At 38.8% G+C, this 25,120-nt stretch overlaps 1 protein-coding gene across 1 annotated transcript in view; it reads right to left on the bottom strand.

Annotated features, from left to right (window-relative positions):
• The window catches only part of RpS3A (ribosomal protein S3A), a 42,024-nt gene extending 33,250 nt beyond the window's left edge, over window positions 1-8,774 (bottom strand). The window contains exons 1-2 of the mRNA XM_083138621.1: window positions 8,641-8,774; window positions 1,527-1,630 (exon numbers count right to left, since the gene is read on the bottom strand). Coding sequence (XP_082994747.1) covers window positions 1,527-1,630; window positions 8,641-8,702 — 166 coding nt within the window. The 5' untranslated portion in view covers window positions 8,703-8,774. The remainder of the gene's footprint in view (window positions 1-1,526; window positions 1,631-8,640) is intronic.
• Window positions 8,775-25,120: the final 16,346 nt, after the last annotated feature.

Below are 25,120 nucleotides of genomic sequence, written 5' to 3'. Positions count from 1 at the left end.
TACTGTGAAAATGACTATACATAGTTATACCATTATTGTGGTATTTTTTGCTAAAGATCATTTTTTTTTTAAATTCGTGAGAAATACTAACAATTCACATTTTATGCCAAATTTGCGTTCATTTCGCTATTTTGAACGGGTGAAAAATGTGTCCAGACATCATTGCACATTCATAAAGACTACTTCACAGCAATTAACATTTTTCACTGTTATCGCATTTGAGAAAAATGAAGGTCCCTACTAATTGGAACTTACTTTCTGGATGCCCCTCGTATAAATCAGTAGATGAAAAGTGAAAATTTAGCAAGGCTAGCAGGGAAATGCTTGCTCTTCCCAAAGGATGACTAAGTATTATAAAAAGTAATGATAGCATTTTATTAAATGAAATGATCGGGCAGTTCTTTTCCAGATAAGTTAAAATAATAAATCAAGGTTTGACGCAAATGCATATATAGGGAATAGATTTATGAGATACTTAAAGTAAATTTAATCCGAGACTTGTTGCTTGCAAGGCAATAACATGAACTGATGGACTCAAAGCGAGATCATTTTAGATTGAATATTTCCGATGTATATCTCTTTCTTTCTGTAATCATTGTTCACACAAATACAACAGAACTTCATCTATTTCACACCTCTACTAATAATTGGTTAATTGAGTTTTGAATCTACTTTTATGCACAGAAATATTAATTGGGACTGGACCTACGGTTTTATGTGAGATATGAACCACTATGTGCCTCCACCGGGTGTCTAACTCTAATCCCTCGTTTAAAATGCGACGACGAGAGGGGGGATTTCCTTTGGTGTATGCCGGTAAAATGAACACAGTTCTGTTTCAAATGAGACAGTGCACTGAAAAATGCGAAAGAGGCCTCCCCGATGGCGCAGTGGTAATGTCGTCGCCTCATAATCAAGGGGTCCCGCAGTCGATACCCGTTGGAGGACATAGTGGTTCGTATCCCACTTTAAACTGTAGGTCCAGTTCTGATTAGCCTTTCTGTGCATAAAAGAAAGAAAAAACACTGCTGACGCATGTGATAAAATAGACAGCAAGACGTATGAAAAGTAGATATATTCGGAAAAAGTTATTTTCAAATCTTCCTCCACGGACCGTCATTATTCTGGAACAACAACGGCAAGAATGAACAGCTTCCCACCAAGTCATGCATTCTAGTATTGAACAGTACCCGTTGATCACTAACTTTTGTTGCAGCGTGTACTACAGCAGACGCTCGATGCGTGCTGAAGCTCTCTTCTACTGCGCACCATGCGGCAACACTGTCGCCATAAGCCCCATACTGAACTCCTAAGTTGGGCTCACCAATACCCCTCCAGCATGGGGCCCGGGTACATGTAGGTGCAAATACTAGTAAAATTAGCATAGCTATTTTCAAGTACGGCACTTTTGCCTTAAGTGGACCATCAAAATGATATCATTGTTACAGACTTTGAAATCGGCACTTGATTCCACACACTCTCTTTTACACGTTATTTAAAAATCCTATGTAATTTTATGTACTTACTTGTTCCCTGAGTTCTATTTACAAGGGTTTTGCCTATCTGGCGTGTTGTAAACATGGATGGTGCCTTCACATCATACCAGTCCTTTCTGGTAAAGGGATCAACGCTGAAAAAATAAAACACTCATATAGTCAATATTTACATAATACTTACATGAGGGCTACAGGTACAGAAAGGATTAAAAGTGCAAGACACAGTATTTCAGTAAATATGTTCTTATATCAAACTATCGGCATCTGTCACCTATAACACCTTCTCTTGCCATAAATAATGTTACCAACTTTCGACTTGGACATCCGGTTGACAAGCTCATAAACCACGCTTGTGCTGAAGCTCACTCCTGACCATTGTGCGTTCAACTGTGAAAGAGTAAGCATGTATCTTCTTGAGCTTAGCTTGAAGAGGGGCGAATATGAAAACAGAGTAGCCATAATTGCTTTGCCTATGTTTAGAAAGTCACCCTCTGAGATTTTTCAGACCCTAAAATTCCAGATCAGCAAAAAGTTTGTGCATTGGATAATACAGACTGGTAGTGCGAAAGATCGCCCAACATTTGCTCGACTTCACACTGTATGAACAGCTGCGAGTGTTAAAGGAGTGGTGGGTCGCACACGCTGAAATCCCATCTGGAAGAAGGTGATGATGGCACGGAAAAATTTCCAAAATTCACAAAATAGTGTGTAACAGTATTTATGGTTAGACTGAGTACACATGTCATTTCATGATATTCATAATACCCATACATTTGGGGAGTGGAGGAGGTTAACTCTCTGCAGTGGGGAAAATAAGGTACAAGCAATGCAAGCACTATTAAAATGTTATTTAATGTACTTAATGTTGGCACTCGATTTTGCAAAATTTTACGGCCGCAAACTCCCTCAGCAGCCCATTTGCAAGCATCACATGCTCTGCTTGCAGCTACATGGGAAACCAATCCTCCCAAAAAGTCATATGGCAAAGGGTAAAATGCTGGTGAACGTACGGTCCCCAACCTACGAAAATAGGTGAGCCTAGCAGAAAGCACATACGTGTTAACACGATCTCAAACATGAATATTTGCTTTATTATAAACACAGAATTATTGAAATAAATTCTTATAACTGTTCCAAATTCCATGCAGACAAATTGATGTTTAAATCTGGCGTGGGACGGCCAAATCGTTTGACTTTTAATTTAATATTGTATAGTACCTTTAGAGCATTACCTTAAGTTTCATAATTTGAAAAACATGCAAATAATGTTGACGTTCTGTCCCAGGCACTGGAAACTTTGCATGATTGTAGGAATGTACCACTGCTGCATACTACATTTTCAGTTCACCTTGGTCTATTTTGGTAGCCACAGGGACATGAGGAATATATTATTTTCAAATTTGAAGTTTTCTTCTTCCTTTTTCATTATAATGTATACATCTCACCTCTGCTGAAAGCCTTTTCATTAAAAAACTAAAAGACCATCACTTCATGTCCTTATCGGAAGGTTTGAAAAGAGCGCACTTCAAAAGTTCCCAACCAGTGTGTGTTTACAGGCACACAAGGTTACATCTGCTTATGGTTAAAATATTCCTTTTTACTTACTAAAAGTAAAAAGGTGTTAACCTGGGTAACCTTGACCCTTTGTATCCCTTAGAGAAAGTGGAATATCTTGCATGGTTTATGAAGATTTTGTTGTTCAAGAACATTTCTTGGCAATGTGTTATTGTGAAGTAAAGTACGTCTGTTCCCTTAGCATGTTACTTTACAGTGAAGCAGAACAGCCAGGAGGCTTCGCACGTGAATATAGCTCCCAAAACAACATTTCACAACAGCAGCTATAATTTTACGTGGCTAGGTTACGATTGCAAGGTTTGGTATTGATAATTATATTCGACGTGTTCTTTTGCTATTTTAGTGTGCATACAAACAGTCTTATTAACAGAGAGTGGCAATCATACTCATACTCAGAACATACATAGAGGTTTTTACTTATGTGTGTCATGCTTTGGGATCAAATATCTCTGTTATTTGTGTCTTCCTAATGAAGGAACCACATTTTATATTAAGTAAAACATTGAAATCTCTAAACAGAAATTCAACGCAATTCTCGAGAGGGCACAGTGGGTCAACCCCCCCCCCCCCCGCTAACCTGTTTTGTCAATTAAGTTATCACACGTAAAACAATCATGTTTATGTTTATTGGGAACGACCCCTCTCCGATTTTCTTCATATTTGGCATACTCACTAATTGAGGCCTCCTAATCACGAATCTGACGTTAAAAGTTGTCGGAAACGTCTAGAAATTGCAAAATAAGGCGTTAGTTTTCGGAATGAAAACAGTCTATTTTCGCGAATATATATATTCCTGATACTACCACGACACCAAATTTTAACTGTTTGCCTAACCTAACCACACGTCAATGGTTCGTGGGGCTAGCGTCAATGGTTCACAATTATTTGCAATTTCTAGATCCTGATACTACCACGCCACAAAATTTTAAATATGTTTGCCAGGCCTCAATTAGTAAATATGTCAAATATGAAGAAAATCGGAGAGGGGTCAGGTCATCTCAAGTCATACAGTTTATTATTCCCATATTTGAACTTGGATAATTCAAATGCAAATTTGTTCTGGCAACAGTTCAGATTGTTTTACGATTTATTTCAAATTCTCATAGCAGGAACACTAATGATCGTACATTTTTGGCAATCATTGTCACACACAATTTGAACCTTCCTTAAAGATTAAGTTGTATTAGCATTAAAAAATAACACCCTTAAATGATTACTACTACAGATGTTGCTACTGCTGCTATGAAACACAAAACCCCTTTGAGCCTCCTGTGAACATTCAGGGAGAGGGGAATAGCTAACGGTGGTAGTCTTGCAAAACGGGGATTTTGGCACAAGGTAGTTTCTAACATCTGATTTCACCCATACTTTGCAATTTACCGAAGTTAAAACTGTGGTAATTATTTTCAGGAAGGTTCTAAATTACCTTCACATTTTTTCCAACTACTTTCGATACTTACTGTCGCCTTTGTAAACGGGAGTGCATATGCTTGCGTAAGGTATTTCTTAATTTTATCAACATTAACTTTATCGGAATCCAAACATTGCCCATTACTTTAAGGAAGGTTCAAATTTTGTGTGACAATGACTGCCAACATTCTACGATAATTAATCTTTCCGCTCAGAGAATTTGAAAAATATATAAAACAAAACAGTGAACTAAAAAGACACACAAGTTCAAAGAAACACGCAGTAAGTACGCTAATCGCTAAAACTCTGCAGTTAAACGTAACTCGAAATCGAACCACGTAAAAAATGCATACATAGCATCTTAAAATCGCAATAAAACAAAGGGAACTTGGACCTAGTTGGGGATCAAATATCTCCGTTATGTGTGCTTTCCGCATGCTGGAACTAACTTTATATTATGTAAAACATCAAAATCTTGTCAATTAAGAAAATATCAACGCAATCTTCGAGGGGATACAATGGGTCAACGGCCCCAGCACAGCATAACCTTGCTAGGTCATTCTCAACCATAAGGAGGACGTTACGCCACTGTGGCGAAGGGTTAGAAATCCGGCCTTGGCATGGAAGTTCTTACAGTCCCTCTTCATTACTACTTCGATGTGGTCCCAACACCTCTCTCTCGTTTATTTAGTCATTTTCAACATTCGTACTTACCTATTCTACATTGTGAAAGGTTCTTCAAGGTGTTATTTGGCTTTTTCCACAAAAATAAATTCAATTTTTCACATTACGAGTAATTATTGTTTTTCCTTTTTTCGCTTACGAAACACACAATATGGCGAGACAGCTTGACAAGCATGGTATATCATCAGTGGGTATGCAGTGTTAACAACCTTCTCAACCAAAAAATGGTACTAATTTACTTCTTCATTTTTACAGAAGAAACTACTTACCGTGATAAGTTTCATTTCCTTGTTGCAAATTAATTCTCCGATGGACAATAACCATTGGCGCGTACACCTTCGTACATCATCACACGTCGTGATCGTGTTTTGTTCATGTTCTTTGGGTATCCAGTGTTTCGAACTGTCTGCGTTTGCAACGAAAGTTAGAAACATGACTTGGCGTGGATGCATGGTTAAATTCATACCGGGTGTGGAAGATCCAGTGGATTTTTTAATTTAATTGAACACGGGATTGTGAAGGTGGAAAGGAATGTCGAAAATGTGGCAGTGAATGTAAGCTACTCATTAGAAGGAATGGGTTGTGTGTAAAAGCCTAATATGACGTGTCGTGGATGCGTGGTGAAATTCATGTAAGATTTCCATATCCTGGAAAAGGAGTTATTCAAATTTAAAAGTTTGGGGCTCATTTAAGGGCAGGTGACTACGGCCAATTTCTAACATGCCTTTAACAGGGACTCTATAGAGAAAGCCGGGGAGACGGTGCGTAACGGAGGCGGGGCCTTGGTAGGAGGTGCTAGGCCTATTACCCCAGGGGCGAAGCCCGAAATCGGTGGAAGATTTGGACTCAAAAATAATTTTTTAGTTTAAATTTCCCACCGATTCCGGGATGGATAGCCCCAAAATCCATTCACGGATAGCACCACGAAACATTTCAATTTTCTTCGTAAAACAATGCGAAATTTTTTTAAAAAAAAAATTGGATCAGATGAGCATTGTTTACGGGTATTTCTTGGGGTCTGATGGTTGAAACACTGCATAACGAATGAAAATCGACAAAACACAAGCACGACGCACAATTATGTAGGAAGGTGTATGAGCCATATTGTGTCTCAGGCAAGCGAAAAGACTACGAGAAAAAGTACTCGTTATGTGAAAAACTGCAATTACATTGATCAAAAAAACGTCAATACACCATAAGGAATGTTCCGCGGGTAACACTTTACTATACCGGAGACTGATTTCTTCAAATGTACAGGAGAAAGTACTTACGCAAATAATTTTGTGTAGCGTTGTTGATATTCGGGAATGTAGTTTTGATCCATTTTCATGTGAATGCATGCGGTTTTCTACGAAAATCTACTTCCGACGCACTATTGCTGCTGCTACAAGCCGATGTTGTCCGTATATGCTAAATTGAACGAAAGGCGTGCTAATGGTACCTAACCTAACCGAGTAGGCATACCTCGTCCCCATGATGTTTCGTGGGGCTATCGTGAATTTTTGGGCTAACGTCAATGGTTTTTTTGACTACCCGTGGATGGTTTGTGGCAAAATAAGGGACAACAGTAAGTACTCGTTAATGTATGAAATAGACATTATTTTCATTAGAAAATCATTATTTCACCTAAATAAATGTTCCGCAATGCAGAATAGTACGTTAGCAATGTAAAAAATTGTGAAATATATCATTGATAGGTGTCTCCGGGGAACGAATTTACAATACCGGACCACTCTCCAATTTCTATGAAATTTCGCCTACTCACTAATTGTGAACTCCTAATCACGAATCTGCATGTAATAATTGGCGGTCAAGTATGGAAATCGAGAAAAAAATGAAATAAACTATGTTTTCTTAACGTAACGTAAGCCTACCATAAGAACAATAGCTCCACGGAAGACGCCATTTTCCCAACATGAAGAAATCAACAGGCAAGATAAGGTATAGTTCTCTTAGCTAAGATATTAATTTTTCTTTGTATTTATGCTAATGGAACCTAACCTAACAGGCCTAACCTAACCTCGTAGGCATTCCTCGTCTGTCGTCAACAAGATTGTTGTGCGTAAAGGAAGACCATTAGGTAATTAATTGCGAAAGAAAGATGGGAACGAGTTTACAATACCGGACCACTCTCCAATTTCTATGAAATTTCGCCTACTCACTAATTGTGAACTCCTAATCACGAATCTGCATGTAATAATTGGCGGTCAAGTATGGAAATCGAGAAAAAAATGAAATAAACTATGTTTTCTTAACGTAACGTAACCCTACCATAAGAACAATAGCTCCACGGAAGACGCCATTTTCCCAACATGAAGAAATCAACAGGCAAGATAAGGTATAGTTCTCTTAGCTAAAATATTAATTTTTCTTTGTATTTATGCTAATGGAACCTAACCTAACAGGCCTAACCTAACCTCGTAGGCATTCCTCGTCTGTCGTCAACAAGATTGTTGTGCGTAAAGGAAGACCATTAGGTAATTAATTGCGAAAGAAAGATGGTTCCGAATTGCTGTGTATGGACAATCACCGTGGTAAATCGCAAGGTTATTTTACAAGTTGTACACGTAAATGTACAGTTTTAACAAGTGACCGCCAAATATGAACTACAGATACGTCATCAGGAGATCGAAATTAGTAAGTAGGCGAAATTTTATAGAAATTGGAGAGTGGTCCGGTATTGTAAACTCATGCCGAAAGATGGTTAAGAATTGCTGTGTATGGACAATCACCGTGGTAAATCGCAAGGTTATCTTACAAGTTGTACACGTAAATGTACAGTTTTAACAAGTGACCGCCAAATATGAACTACAGATACGTCATCAGGACATCGAAATTAGTAAGTAGGCGAATTTTTATAGAAATTGGAGAGTGGTCCGGTATTGTAAACTCCCAAATATGAACTACAGATACGTCATCAGGACATCGAAATTAGTAAGTAGGCGAATTTTTATAGAAATTGGAGAGTGGTCCGGTATTGTAAACTCATGCTGTCTCCGGTATAGTAAAGTAGTACCGTAGTTTCTTGTAAAAATGAAGAAATGTGTTGGAACCGTATCGAAGTGTTACCTTCGCTTCATTCTCATCTTCGCGATTAGCTACAAGTGGCAGAAATGCGAAGTAAAATAAACTAAATCAAATCGACTTTCATGAAACTACATCACAATACCCGTTAATATGCTTGTTCACGAACACGTGCGTCAACATTCGCATTAACGGCAGAATCACTGTAAAAGCATATAAAAATATTCCTTGTGAATACAAATGCAACAAACGAAACTTTGCTCTTATGGGATATTTAGTCTTCGATTTCATAAATACAAAATCTTTACTAAGCACGTGCAAGAAAGGGGAACTGGGACACAAACAAAATTAGTTTTTTGACTGGCACTTGATCGTAAAAAAGAAACATAATAATTCTATAAGCACAACAAAAATATAAATTCTTCCTTCATCTGCAGATGCATTAACTTACATTTTCTTCTTACTACCCTTCTTTCCACCTTTGGCAAGTCCCTTATTTTTTCCAACAGCCATGTTTAATGCGTCGAGCACAGATAAGAGAATTCTTCTTACCGGTGCCTATTTCCGTTTCCGTTGGTCAGGCTTATCGCACACAACTCTAGCGACACACATGTTGTGACGTCAGTGCGAATTGGTCCGATTGGACTTAGGCCGTGTCCGAAAGGTGCAAGAACGTAATTGAAGCGAGCATGGTCTTATCTTGTACTACGGTCTTGAAGTCGTAGACTGGAGAAGTGAAAGTCTTTCGAATTGCTGTTGAATACGGTGGTACTATTCATGGATTATGAATCGATGTGCTGACATATATATGAATGTTATTTTCAAAAAGAAAGTGAGTGGTAAATCTCAAAGTAAATCATGAGTAGATCTAAATCTGTGTCTAGAGATACAATTGGGGGGAAATGTTATATTCCTAATTTGAGAGCTTTGTTTACAACAATTTCTCTGTGGTTGCAATTTTCTTTCTCCAAAATAATACGCAATAACCATGGAGGAGTGACGTTGAGTGTAGAAAGGTTGTGGCCAGTTTTATTTAACGATATATATGTTTAAATTAAATATTTTCGTATAGAAGCGCAAGTTCGACGCAACACTCTGCTTTTTTTTTTGTGTGTGACCTTATTATTATTGGTTGTAAATCTTTGTTAAAACACTTATAACATACGCTACACTGTAAGTGAAAGAAAGATTAATTTCGAGAATATGCTTTGGGATGGGATCATTATTCCTCAATAGTTTCATGCCATTGTTAATAGGCCGGGAGCCCCGTGGTGGAGTGGTTAGTACATCGCGGTACGACGCCAGGGGGCCCGGGTTTGAATCCCGGCCTGGGCATGAATGTTTGCGAGTGTCCATTCATCGATTTCATCATATCATCACTCATTCCCATCTTCGCAAATTAGCCAAAAGTGGTACGAAAGCGAGGTAAAATGAAACAAATCAATCAATCAACCATTGTTAATAGGACAATAATAAATACGATTTGAGAACAGTAATTTAATATGAATTTTTTATCGTCGCTTTTCTGCCACTTTTGGCTAATGGCGAAGAGTTTGTTTGTTTTAGTTGTTGTCTTAAGTCCACTCTATGCACAGTAAGGCTAATCGGGACTGGACCTACAGCTTAAAGTGGGATCCGAACCACTATGTTCCTCCACCGGGTATCGAACCCGGGACCCCTTGTTTACAAGGCGACGACCCTGCAACTACGCCATCGGGGAGGCTAATCGCAAAGATGAGGATGAGTGATGATATGATGAAATTGATGAAAGGACACTCACAATTAACGCCCAGGCATAGCATTCAAACCCGTGACCCTGGCGTCGTAGCCACGGAGGTTGACTTACGAACAGAAATGTTAAACAGTGAGTATAAGCTGCAAGATGTGTGCAAAATTAGGTAAGAGTTCGTTATATAGGAGACACATTAATATCGGATATTTTGTGTTTCTCATGGTTCGTACTTACCAATTGTGTATTGCAGAACATAGTTCAAGGTGCCATTATGCTTTTTACACGAAAACAAACACAATTTTTCACATACAGAGTGATTTTTTTTATTCCTTTCTTCGCTTCTGCAACACACAATATGGCGTGCACATTTTTACTCATGTTGTTGTTATGCAGTGTTTCCAACTTTCTTCACCAAAAAATACCTCCTATAGTGTTCGTCACGTGTGAAAATTTTACATTATGCACGGGTAGCTGACGGATAGCCCCATGAACCATTATGCACGGTAGCTGACGGTTAGCTTCTTACCGGTGCCTATTTCCGTTTCCGTTGGTCAGGCTTATCGCACACAACTCTAGCGACACACATGTTGTGACGTCAGTGCGAATTGGTCCGATTGGACTTAGGCCGTGTCCGAAAGGTGCAAGAACGTAATTGAAGCGAGCATGGTCTTATCTTGTACTACGGTCTTGAAGTCGTAGACTGGAGAAGTGAAAGTCTTTCGAATTGCTGTTGAATACGGTGGTACTATTCATGGATTATGAATCGATGTGCTGACATATATATATGAATGTTATTTTCAAAAAGAAAGTGAGTGGTAAATCTCAAAGTAAATCATGAGTAGATCTAAATCTGTGTCTAGAGATACAATTGGGGGGAAATGTTATATTCCTAATTTGAGAGCTTTGTTTACAACAATTTCTCTGTGGTTGCAATTTTCTTTCTCCAAAATAATACGCAATAACCATGGAGGAGTGACGTTGAGTGTAGAAAGGTTGTGGCCAGTTTTATTTAACGATATATATGTTTAAATTAAATATTTTCGTATAGAAGCGCAAGTTCGACGCAACACTCTGCTTTTTTTTTTGTGTGTGACCTTATTATTATTGGTTGTAAATCTTTGTTAAAACACTTATAACATACGCTACACTGTAAGTGAAAGAAAGATTAATTTCGAGAATATACTTTCCTCAATAGTTTCATGCCATTGTTAATAGGCCGGGAGCCCCGTGGTGGAGTGGTTAGTACATCGCGGTACGACGCCAGGGGGCCCGGGTTTGAATCCCGGCCTGGGCATGAATGTTTGCGAGTGTCCATTCATCGATTTCATCATATCATCACTCATTCCCATCTTCGCAAATTAGCCAAAAGTGGTACGAAAGCGAGGTAAAATGAAACAAATCAATCAATCAACCATTGTTAATAGGACAATAATAAATACGATTTGAGAACAGTAATTTAATATGAATTTTATATCGTCGCTTTTCTGCCACTTTTGGCTAATGGCGAAGAGTTTGTTTGTTTTAGTTGTTGTCTTAAGTCCACTCTATGCACAGTAAGGCTAATCGGGACTGGACCTACAGCTTAAAGTGGGATCCGAACCACTATGTTCCTCCACCGGGTATCGAACCCGGGACCCCTTGTTTACAAGGCGACGACCCTGCAACTACGCCATCGGGGAGGCTAATCGCAAAGATGAGGATGAGTGATGATATGATGAAATTGATGAAAGGACACTCACAATTAACGCCCAGGCATAGCATTCAAACCCGTGACCCTGGCGTCGTAGCCACGGAGGTTGACTTACGAACAGAAATGTTAAACAGTGAGTATAAGCTGCAAGATGTGTGCAAAATTAGGTAAGAGTTCGTTATATAGGAGACACATTAATATCGGATATTTTGTGTTTCTCATGGTTCGTACTTACCAATTGTGTATTGCAGAACATAGTTCAAGGTGCCATTATGCTTTTTACACGAAAACAAACACAATTTTTCACATACAGAGTGATTTTTTTTATTCCTTTCTTCGCTTCTGCAACACACAATATGGCGTGCACATTTTTACTCATGTTGTTGTTATGCAGTGTTTCCAACTTTCTTCACCAAAAAATACCTCCTATAGTGTTCGTCACGTGTGAAAATTTTACATTATGCACGGGTAGCTGACGGATAGCCCCATGAACCATTATGCACGGTAGCTGACGGTTAGCCCCACGAACAATTCACGGATAGCCCCACGAACCATTTCCGATAAGGTTAGCTTAGGCAAGCATAGTGAAAGAAAAGGGGTTGGAAATACTGACAGGGGCTTGCGTCATCAAACGTACGCAGCATGCAGTTCACGTAGCGAAAGCAATGGCAATTGTGCGTCGGTGAGATATTTCTCTTGAAAAATACATGATTCCCGGTCAAATATATATTCCACGATGAAAGGAAATACCTTGACGAACGTTGGAAAGCTTGCAGAAATTCATTTCCGTAAGTAGTTAACAAGTGACCGCCAAATATGAACTACAGATACGTCATCAGGACATCGAAATTAGTAAGTAGGCGAATTTTTATAGAAATTGGAGAGTGGTCCGGTATTGTAAACTCATGCCGTCTCCGGTATAGTAAAGTAGTACCGTAGTTTCTTGTAAAAATGAAGAAATGTGTTGGAACCGTATCGAAGTGTTACCTTCGCTTCATTCTCATCTTCGCGATTAGCTACAAGTGGCAGAAATGCGAAGTAAAATAAACTAAATCAAATCGACTTTCATGAAACTACATCACAATACCCGTTAATATGCTTGTTCACGAACACGTGCGTCAACATTCGCATTAACGGCAGAATCACTGTAAAAGCATATAAAAATATTCCTTGTGAATACAAATGCAACAAACGAAACTTTGCTCTTATGGGATATTTAGTCTTCGATTTCATAAATACAAAATCTTTACTAAGCACGTGCAAGAAAGGGGAACTGGGACACAAACAAAATTAGTTTTTTGACTGGCACTTGATCGTAAAAAAGAAACATAATAATTCTATAAGCACAACAAAAATATAAATTCTTCCTTCATCTGCAGATGCATTAACTTACATTTTCTTCTTACTACCCTTCTTTCCACCTTTGGCAAGTCCCTTATTTTTTCCAACAGCCATGTTTAATGCGTCGAGCACAGATAAGAGAATTCTTCTTACCGGTGCCTATTTCCGTTTCCGTTGGTCAGGCTTATCGCACACAACTCTAGCGACACACATGTTGTGACGTCAGTGCGAATTGGTCCGATTGGACTTAGGCCGTGTCCGAAAGGTGCAAGAACGTAATTGAAGCGAGCATGGTCTTATCTTGTACTACGGTCTTGAAGTCGTAGACTGGAGAAGTGAAAGTCTTTCGAATTGCTGTTGAATACGGTGGTACTATTCATGGATTATGAATCGATGTGCTGACATATATATATGAATGTTATTTTCAAAAAGAAAGTGAGTGGTAAATCTCAAAGTAAATCATGAGTAGATCTAAATCTGTGTCTAGAGATACAATTGGGGGGAAATGTTATATTCCTAATTTGAGAGCTTTGTTTACAACAATTTCTCTGTGGTTGCAATTTTCTTTCTCCAAAATAATACGCAATAACCATGGAGGAGTGACGTTGAGTGTAGAAAGGTTGTGGCCAGTTTTATTTAACGATATATATGTTTAAATTAAATATTTTCGTATAGAAGCGCAAGTTCGACGCAACACTCTGCTTTTTTTTTTGTGTGTGACCTTATTATTATTGGTTGTAAATCTTTGTTAAAACACTTATAACATACGCTACACTGTAAGTGAAAGAAAGATTAATTTCGAGAATATGCTTTGGGATGGGATCATTATTCCTCAATAGTTTCATGCCATTGTTAATAGGCCGGGAGCCCCGTGGTGGAGTGGTTAGTACATCGCGGTACGACGCCAGGGGGCCCGGGTTTGAATCCCGGCCTGGGCATGAATGTTTGCGAGTGTCCATTCATCGATTTCATCATATCATCACTCATTCCCATCTTCGCAAATTAGCCAAAAGTGGTACGAAAGCGAGGTAAAATGAAACAAATCAATCAATCAACCATTGTTAATAGGACAATAATAAATACGATTTGAGAACAGTAATTTAATATGAATTTTTTATCGTCGCTTTTCTGCCACTTTTGGCTAATGGCGAAGAGTTTGTTTGTTTTAGTTGTTGTCTTAAGTCCACTCTATGCACAGTAAGGCTAATCGGGACTGGACCTACAGCTTAAAGTGGGATCCGAACCACTATGTTCCTCCACCGGGTATCGAACCCGGGACCCCTTGTTTACAAGGCGACGACCCTGCAACTACGCCATCGGGGAGGCTAATCGCAAAGATGAGGATGAGTGATGATATGATGAAATTGATGAAAGGACACTCACAATTAACGCCCAGGCATAGCATTCAAACCCGTGACCCTGGCGTCGTAGCCACGGAGGTTGACTTACGAACAGAAATGTTAAACAGTGAGTATAAGCTGCAAGATGTGTGCAAAATTAGGTAAGAGTTCGTTATATAGGAGACACATTAATATCGGATATTTTGTGTTTCTCATGGTTCGTACTTACCAATTGTGTATTGCAGAACATAGTTCAAGGTGCCATTATGCTTTTTACACGAAAACAAACACAATTTTTCACATACAGAGTGATTTTTTTTATTCCTTTCTTCGCTTCTGCAACACACAATATGGCGTGCACATTTTTACTCATGTTGTTGTTATGCAGTGTTTCCAACTTTCTTCACCAAAAAATACCTCCTATAGTGTTCGTCACGTGTGAAAATTTTACATTATGCACGGGTAGCTGACGGATAGCCCCATGAACCATTATGCACGGTAGCTGACGGTTAGCCCCACGAACAATTCACGGATAGCCCCACGAACCATTTCCGATAAGGTTAGCTTAGGCAAGCATAGTGAAAGAAAAGGGGTTGGAAATACTGACAGGGGCTTGCGTCATCAAACGTACGCAGCATGCAGTTCACGTAGCGAAAGCAATGGCAATTGTGCGTCGGTGAGATATTTCTCTTGAAAAATACATGATTCCCGGTCAAATATATATTCCACGATGAAAGGAAATACCTTGACGAACGTTGGAAAGCTTGCAGAAATTCATTTCCGTAAGTAGTTAACAAGTGACCGCCAAATATGAACTACAGATACGTCATCAGGACATCGAAATTAGTAAGTAGGCGAATTTTTATAGAAATTGGAGAGTGGTCCGGTATTGTAAACTCATGCCGTCTCCGGTATAGTAAAGTAGTACCGTAGTTTCTTGTAAAAATGAAGAAATGTGTTGGAACCGTATCGAAGTGTTACCTTCGCTTCATTCTCATCTTCGCGATTAGCTACAAGTGGCAGAAATGCGAAGTAAAATAAACTAAATCAAATCGACTTTCATGAAACTACATCACAATACCCGTTAATATGCTTGTTCACGAACACGTGCGTCAACATTCGCATTAACGGCAGAATCACTGTAAAAGCATATAAAAATATTCCTTGTGAATACAAATGCAACAAACGAAACTTTGCTCTTATGGGATATTTAGTCTTCGATTTCATAAATACAAAATCTTTACTAAGCACGTGCAAGAAAGGGGAACTGGGACACAAACAAAATTAGTTTTTTGACTGGCACTTGATCGTAAAAAAGAAACATAATAATTCTATAAGCACAACAAAAATATAAATTCTTCCTTCATCTGCAGATGCATTAACTTACATTTTCTTCTTACTACCCTTCTTTCCACCTTTGGCAAGTCCCTTATTTTTTCCAACAGCCATGTTTAATGCGTCGAGCACAGATAAGAGAATTCTTCTTACCGGTGCCTATTTCCGTTTCCGTTGGTCAGGCTTATCGCACACAACTCTAGCGACACACATGTTGTGACGTCAGTGCGAATTGGTCCGATTGGACTTAGGCCGTGTCCGAAAGGTGCAAGAACGTAATTGAAGCGAGCATGGTCTTATCTTGTACTACGGTCTTGAAGTCGTAGACTGGAGAAGTGAAAGTCTTTCGAATTGCTGTTGAATACGGTGGTACTATTCATGGATTATGAATCGATGTGCTGACATATATATATGAATGTTATTTTCAAAAAGAAAGTGAGTGGTAAATCTCAAAGTAAATCATGAGTAGATCTAAATCTGTGTCTAGAGATACAATTGGGGGGAAATGTTATATTCCTAATTTGAGAGCTTTGTTTACAACAATTTCTCTGTGGTTGCAATTTTCTTTCTCCAAAATAATACGCAATAACCATGGAGGAGTGACGTTGAGTGTAGAAAGGTTGTGGCCAGTTTTATTTAACGATATATATGTTTAAATTAAATATTTTCGTATAGAAGCGCAAGTTCGACGCAACACTCTGCTTTTTTTTTTGTGTGTGACCTTATTATTATTGGTTGTAAATCTTTGTTAAAACACTTATAACATACGCTACACTGTAAGTGAAAGAAAGATTAATTTCGAGAATATGCTTTGGGATGGGATCATTATTCCTCAATAGTTTCATGCCATTGTTAATAGGCCGGGAGCCCCGTGGTGGAGTGGTTAGTACATCGCGGTACGACGCCAGGGGGCCCGGGTTTGAATCCCGGCCTGGGCATGAATGTTTGCGAGTGTCCATTCATCGATTTCATCATATCATCACTCATTCCCATCTTCGCAAATTAGCCAAAAGTGGTACGAAAGCGAGGTAAAATGAAACAAATCAATCAATCAACCATTGTTAATAGGACAATAATAAATACGATTTGAGAACAGTAATTTAATATGAATTTTTTATCGTCGCTTTTCTGCCACTTTTGGCTAATGGCGAAGAGTTTGTTTGTTTTAGTTGTTGTCTTAAGTCCACTCTATGCACAGTAAGGCTAATCGGGACTGGACCTACAGCTTAAAGTGGGATCCGAACCACTATGTTCCTCCACCGGGTATCGAACCCGGGACCCCTTGTTTACAAGGCGACGACCCTGCAACTACGCCATCGGGGAGGCTAATCGCAAAGATGAGGATGAGTGATGATATGATGAAATTGATGAAAGGACACTCACAATTAACGCCCAGGCATAGCATTCAAACCCGTGACCCTGGCGTCGTAGCCACGGAGGTTGACTTACGAACAGAAATGTTAAACAGTGAGTATAAGCTGCAAGATGTGTGCAAAATTAGGTAAGAGTTCGTTATATAGGAGACACATTAATATCGGATATTTTGTGTTTCTCATGGTTCGTACTTACCAATTGTGTATTGCAGAACATAGTTCAAGGTGCCATTATGCTTTTTACACGAAAACAAACACAATTTTTCACATACAGAGTGATTTTTTTTATTCCTTTCTTCGCTTCTGCAACACACAATATGGCGTGCACATTTTTACTCATGTTGTTGTTATGCAGTGTTTCCAACTTTCTTCACCAAAAAATACCTCCTATAGTGTTCGTCACGTGTGAAAATTTTACATTATGCACGGGTAGCTGACGGATAGCCCCATGAACCATTATGCACGGTAGCTGACGGTTAGCCCCACGAACAATTCACGGATAGCCCCACGAACCATTTCCGATAAGGTTAGCTTAGGCAAGCATAGTGAAAGAAAAGGGGTTGGAAATACTGACAGGGGCTTGCGTCATCAAACGTACGCAGCATGCAGTTCACGTAGCGAAAGCAATGGCAATTGTGCGTCGGTGAGATATTTCTCTTGAAAAATACATGATTCCCGGTCAAATATATATTCCACGATGAAAGGAAATACCTTGACGAACGTTGGAAAGCTTGCAGAAATTCATTTCCGTAAGTAGTTAACAAGTGACCGCCAAATATGAACTACAGATACGTCATCAGGACATCGAAATTAGTAAGTAGGCGAATTTTTATAGAAATTGGAGAGTGGTCCGGTATTGTAAACTCATGCCGTCTCCGGTATAGTAAAGTAGTACCGTAGTTTCTTGTAAAAATGAAGAAATGTGTTGGAACCGTATCGAAGTGTTACCTTCGCTTCATTCTCATCTTCGCGATTAGCTACAAGTGGCAGAAATGCGAAGTAAAATAAACTAAATCAAATCGACTTTCATGAAACTACATCACAATACCCGTTAATATGCTTGTTCACGAACACGTGCGTCAACATTCGCATTAACGGCAGAATCACTGTAAAAGCATATAAAAATATTCCTTGTGAATACAAATGCAACAAACGAAACTTTGCTCTTATGGGATATTTAGTCTTCGATTTCATAAATACAAAATCTTTACTAAGCACGTGCAAGAAAGGGGAACTGGGACACAAACAAAATTAGTTTTTTGACTGGCACTTGATCGTAAAAAAGAAACATAATAATTCTATAAGCACAACAAAAATATAAATTCTTCCTTCATCTGCAGATGCATTAACTTACATTTTCTTCTTACTACCCTTCTTTCCACCTTTGGCAAGTCCCTTATTTTTTCCAACAGCCATGTTTAATGCGTCGAGCACAGATAAGAGAATTCTTCTTACCGGTGCCTATTTCCGTTTCCGTTGGTCAGGCTTATCGCACACAACTCTAGCGACACACATGTTGTGACGTCAGTGCGAATTGGTCCGATTGGACTTAGGCCGTGTCCGAAAGGTGCAAGAACGTAATTGAAGCGAGCATGGTCTTATCTTGTACTACGGTCTTGAAGTCGTAGACTGGAGAAGTGAAAGTCTTTCGAATTGCTGTTGAATACGGTGGTACTATTCATGGATTATGAATCGATGTGCTGACATATATATATGAATGTTATTTTCAAAAAGAAAGTGAGTGGTAAATCTCAAAGTAAATCATGAGTAGATCTAAATCTGTGTCTAGAGATACAATTGGGGGGAAATGTTATATTCCTAATTTGAGAGCTTTGTTTACAACAATTTCTCTGTGGTTGCAATTTTCTTTCTCCAAAATAATACGCAATAACCATGGAGGAGTGACGTTGAGTGTAGAAAGGTTGTGGCCAGTTTTATTTAACGATATATATGTTTAAATTAAATATTTTCGTATAGAAGCGCAAGTTCGACGCAACACTCTGCTTTTTTTTTGTGTGTGACCTTATTATTATTGGTTGTAAATCTTTGTTAAAACACTTATAACATACGCTACACTGTAAGTGAAAGAAAGATTAATTTCGAGAATATGCTTTGGGATGGGATCATTATTCCTCAATAGTTTCATGCCATTGTTAATAGGCCGGGAGCCCCGTGGTGGAGTGGTTAGTACATCGCGGTACGACGCCAGGGGGCCCGGGTTTGAATCCCGGCCTGGGCATGAATGTTTGCGAGTGTCCATTCATCGATTTCATCATATCATCACTCATTCCCATCTTCGCAAATTAGCCAAAAGTGGTACGAAAGCGAGGTAAAATGAAACAAATCAATCAATCAACCATTGTTAATAGGACAATAATAAATACGATTTGAGAACAGTAATTTAATATGAATTTTTTATCGTCGCTTTTCTGCCACTTTTGGCTAATGGCGAAGAGTTTGTTTGTTTTAGTTGTTGTCTTAAGTCCACTCTATGCACAGTAAGGCTAATCGGGACTGGACCTACAGCTTAAAGTGGGATCCGAACCACTATGTTCCTCCACCGGGTATCGAACCCGGGACCCCTTGTTTACAAGGCGACGACCCTGCAACTACGCCATCGGGGAGGCTAATCGCAAAGATGAGGATGAGTGATGATATGATGAAATTGATGAAAGGACACTCACAATTAACGCCCAGGCATAGCATTCAAACCCGTGACCCTGGCGTCGTAGCCACGGAGGTTGACTTACGAACAGAAATGTTAAACAGTGAGTATAAGCTGCAAGATGTGTGCAAAATTAGGTAAGAGTTCGTTATATAGGAGACACATTAATATCGGATATTTTGTGTTTCTCATGGTTCGTACTTACCAATTGTGTATTGCAGAACATAGTTCAAGGTGCCATTATGCTTTTTACACGAAAACAAACACAATTTTTCACATACAGAGTGATTTTTTTTATTCCTTTCTTCGCTTCTGCAACACACAATATGGCGTGCACATTTTTACTCATGTTGTTGTTATGCAGTGTTTCCAACTTTCTTCACCAAAAAATACCTCCTGTAGTGTTCGTCACGTGTGAAAATTTTACATTATGCACGGGTAGCTGACGGATAGCCCCATGAACCATTATGCACGGTAGCTGACGGTTAGCCCCACGAACAATTCACGGATAGCCCCACGAACCATTTCCGATAAGGTTAGCTTAGGCAAGCATAGTGAAAGAAAAGGGGTTGGAAATACTGACAGGGGCTTGCGTCATCAAACGTACGCAGCATGCAGTTCACGTAGCGAAAGCAATGGCAATTGTGCGTCGGTGAGATATTTCTCTTGAAAAATACATGATTCCCGGTCAAATATATATTCCACGATGAAAGGAAATACCTTGACGAACGTTGGAAAGCTTGCAGAAATTCATTTCCGTAAGTAGTTTCTTCTGCAAAAATGAAGAAATGTGTCTCCGATATAACGAACTGTTACCCAAAATTGTATAACGGTGTTGTGTCCATAACAAATCGCGTTGTTTTCACGCAATAATGTTTGACATAGTTTAAATTATGAATTACTGATTATGCTTGCGTAGCTGCGAAAAAAATGCAAATTAAAGCAATATAAATAAACACGTACGAACTGGCGTTTATACATGAATATGCCACAATATTGTTAGTTGTCTTTATGATTAACTTTGCATGATCATCGTTAAGTTATTTTAATAATACCATCTCCCTTGAAAAGTATGTATTTGTTGCAAAAATAAGCTGGACATGTACTTGAAGAAGGGACATTCACACAAAACATCCCGGAGTGGTAACACATGGCGCTACAACGCCAGGGGTTCCAGGTTCAAATGCCGGCCTGGGCATGCTGTTCCTTGTGAGTGTTCCTTTATCATATCATCACTCATCCTCATCTTCTCGCGATTAACCAAAAGTCGCAAAAATGCAAAGTAAAATAAATTAAATCAATCAAATAACATCCATGCCTATACCGGAACTCGAACCCGGAACTTAGAAAGCGAGATAAAAGGTGCTCTCGACCTCAAGCTGGACACGTGTTTGCAAGAGCGTGCTCACCCGTTTTGCCAAAAAACTTAATGTTCTGAACAGTACCTAGGTTCATTACTTTTTTTAACTGCGTTATTTGGTTGGTATTTTTAAGGCCGAGTCTGCAGCCACGCACGTGTCAGCAGTAAGAATAAGCATCAAATTTGCTCCTGCCACGTAATTCGTCTGCTAAAAGGATGTTACAAATCTTAAGAACAGATGAAGACGAGAAAAATGCAAGTTTATGACTAGTGGGAATGAATGTACAGGTAATTTAGAACTATTTTTTTGGAAAGCATTTATGATTTAACGATATTATTTTAATGCTTACAGAACCTAACCTAACTATCCTTTAGGTTTATTATTAGAAGAATGCTTAAAACATTTTTGTGTAAGTAATCGCTAAAACTTCACAGTATGTGTTACAGACGTAATTGCATACATAGCATGATGAAATCACAATAAAACAAGACCGAGTCTGCTGCCACGCGCATATCTCTTTTGGGTTACAGCAGAAAAAGAACGTGGCAGCAGACACTACCTATTTTTAAATATACCTCAGTTGAAGCCAGCCATAATTATCCGTTGACAGATGACTCATTCTCCGATAATATAGTGGCGAAAAAGTTATTACTATTTAAGTCTATCGGATGCGCGACTTACGCTTGGCCTACGTAATCAAACTTGCAAGTATATACTTTTTACTCCACACATCTTAGTTCCACCACGCCATGTTGCAACTATTGGTCAGCCCAACTTAAGAGTTCAGTATGGGGCTTATGACGACAGTTTTGCCGCATGGTGCGCAGTAGAAGAAGGCTCCAGCGCGCATCGAACGTCTACTGTAGTACACGCCGCAACAAAAGTTAGTGATCAACGGAACGGGTACTGTTCAATACAAGAATAAAAATCCTTTCGCCACGATTTGATGGGAAGCTGTTCTTTCATGCGGCTGTGGTACAGAGTAATGACGGTCAATGGAGGGAGATTTGCAAATAACTGTTCCCGAATATACTTGTCAAACGTCTTGCTGTCCATTTCATCGTGTACGTTGGCCGTGTTTTTTTCTTTTAAAATCCACTTTTTGCACAGAAAGGCTAAATATAAGAAAACCGATGGTACAAGAAATATTTTTTTTCACAAAACGAAAATCCAAGTTCTTTATTTGGCAGACATTGATAATTTGAATGTTTTTTATTCTAATCTTAATAGTGAATTGATTAAGAAACACGATGAATTCGAGGCTAAGGGATCAGGTTGGTCTTTATGTAGAAGTCCTCACAGATTAATCGCTTATGTAAACAAATTTACACCTTTTTCAGCTTCAAGCTAAGTTCCACTTCCGGTAGAAATTTAGCATAAGAGAGCTGTGCTGAACATTCATAACACTGACAATAAGTGTTTTATGTGGTGCATTTTAGCAGCGCTTCACCCGATTCATTGTTCAAATAATCCGGAACAGGTTAGTCACTATAAGAAATATGTAGACGAGATTGAATATGCTATGACAGGCATCGAATACCCTGTTGTATTTCTGACATAACAAAGTTTGAAAACAGGGTTCGAAATGGAGAAGGAAAACGATTAGCTATAAATATTTATTCATATGCTTCAGTTAAGCATTTTGTGCATCCTGTTAGGATAACTAATATTGTTGATGACGAAGCCATGGAAATCAATCTGCTTCTTATTGCTGACGATGATGTTCATCATAACACGCTAATTCGTTCACTCTCCCGCTTGGTCAGAAGCCAAACAACAAAGCATCGTGCACACATCGAAGTTTTTCCAAGGTGTTTAACCGTATTCGACGATCTTGGCCAACGTAATTACCAACATTTCCAAAATCAAGAAATTGCCAAACAAAAACTTGCTAAACATAAAATCTACTGTGGAGTTAACAGACCGGCTTGCATGTTGATGCCCAAAGCAAATGAATTCGAAGAATTTAAAATGCACAAGGCCTTGTTGGAACATCCGGCTATTATCATTGCAGACTTTGAGGCTTTTCTCAAACCATTGTCCAATTGCGATCCGGACAATTTTTGCAGGATAGGATAGATAAACCATATATATATATCGCAGACCGAATGTTATTGAACTCTTTTTTAAAAAGATGGTGGAGGAGGTTGAGAAAATTGGCAGCTTCTTATGCCAAATCGAAATCAATGCTTCCATTATCTAGCGATGAACTTCAATCTTACAATAACATTGAAACGTGTCCGGTGTGTCATCAACATTTCACGGATGAGAATCGAATAGTATTTCACCATAATCATTTCACCGGAAACTACATTAGTGGAATCTGTAACACCTGCAACCTCAAAATCCAGAAGCCTAAATTCGTACCAATATTTTTTCACAATGGATCCAATTACGACTTCCATTTTTTAATTAGGAATCTTGGATACGATACGCAAAAAATAGATATTCTTGCTCAAATCGAAGAACGTTATATTTCTATAAGTAAAAAAGTTAAGATCCCAGGAACGAATGAAATCATAGAGATGAGGTTTCTAGATTCTTTTAGATTCCTATCGGCAAGTCTCGATGCTTTAGCGAGTAAACTTACCGACGAACAATTTAAAATTACAAAAGCTAGTTTTCCCAACATACACCTAGAACTGATTAAACGTAAAGGCATTTTTCCTTACGAATATGTAACCGATGAATCTAAATTTGACGATGACACTCTCCCACCTCAAAAAGAATTCTTCAGTCAACTGAAAAAAACCAACGGAATTACGAATGAAGAATACGAACATGCGAAATTAATATGGAAGGAATTGAGATGCAATACTCTTGGCAATTGTCACGATGCATATCTCAAATTAGACATAACAATACTTGCTGATGGTCCTCCTCCGTAGTCGAGCGGGTTAAGGCGTTCACTCGTCTTGAGATCGTTCGCTGCGGGACGGCGTAGGTTCGAATCCGGCTCTGGTCGGAATTTATTCGGCCTGCGTATAGGGCCGGTGGCAACCCACCATCGTGAGGAAATTGGGGAGGTCCGAGTGAGTGAGCGTAATCCGGTCGAGAAGACCTACTATAACGGCTGGGGATACGTCGGGCTGACCCCCCGACTATTCCAATACTGGTTGAAGATCTCCACGCTTAGAGGTGACGAAGGAAAGCGTGGGAGGGAGATCGGCAGTCGGTAGGTATGCCTAGGCCCTTCATGGGCTGTTGCGCAACGGATTATTATTTATTATTATTATATGATGTATTTCAGGTATTCAAAAAAACAGCAATAAATATTTATAAATTAGATCCAGATCCTGGTTTGGTGTGGTCTGCTATGTTGGTCCAAATGTGACGAGCACAATAGTTACAATGTTGTGTTATGATGAGTTTGTAATGTGAATTTATGAACGTACGTGTTGTGTTATGTTGAGTTATGATGAGTTTGTAATGTGAATTTATGAACGTACGTGTTCAAAATGAAACAAATGACTATCGAATATAGTAAACAGTTTGTAAAAAGTTATGTACCATATCTAAGTTATGAATACAAGAAATATTAATATTGGAATCTAGTTTTATGTTGATACAAATGTGTAGGTTTCAATAATTTGGCGACCCAGTTTCCAGGATTCGAATTAGTAAGTGTTTAGCTATGCGTTTTTCTTAATAATATAGTTAAATAATGACAGATAAAGGGAAAAGATCAACACGAAAAGGACAAACTATTGATGAAAGCTTGATTTCTGACAATGCGGAAATCAATGTTGAAAATTTGGGTTGTTGTAAGGATCCAGATAAGAATGCTAAGTGTATAACTTGTCGCAAATGTGGAAAGTTATATCACCATAAATGTCTACAGTTAGCAGCGTTACATTCCTGTAATTCTGATACATTTGATCAGTACTTGTGCAAAGTATGCGATCCGATGTTTGGCCATCATGGGACTGAACACAATAAAGATACTAATTTCAATGCATTATTGGAGACAATAATTCATAAAATGGATGACGTTCAGTTGCAGTTTACAGAAAGTCAAGCGCAGATGAAACAGCTTACAGACAGCCAAGAGCAGATGAAACAGCAGCTTACAGACAGCCAAGCGCAGATGAAAC

The sequence above is a fragment of the Lepisma saccharinum genome, chromosome 17, assembly GCF_977018435.1.
Source record: "Lepisma saccharinum chromosome 17, izLepSacc3.1, whole genome shotgun sequence".
Lineage (NCBI taxonomy): Eukaryota > Metazoa > Arthropoda > Insecta > Zygentoma > Lepismatidae > Lepisma > Lepisma saccharinum.
Note: the sequence above shows the minus strand (reverse complement) of the source record. Positions and strands in the feature narration are given on the sequence as shown.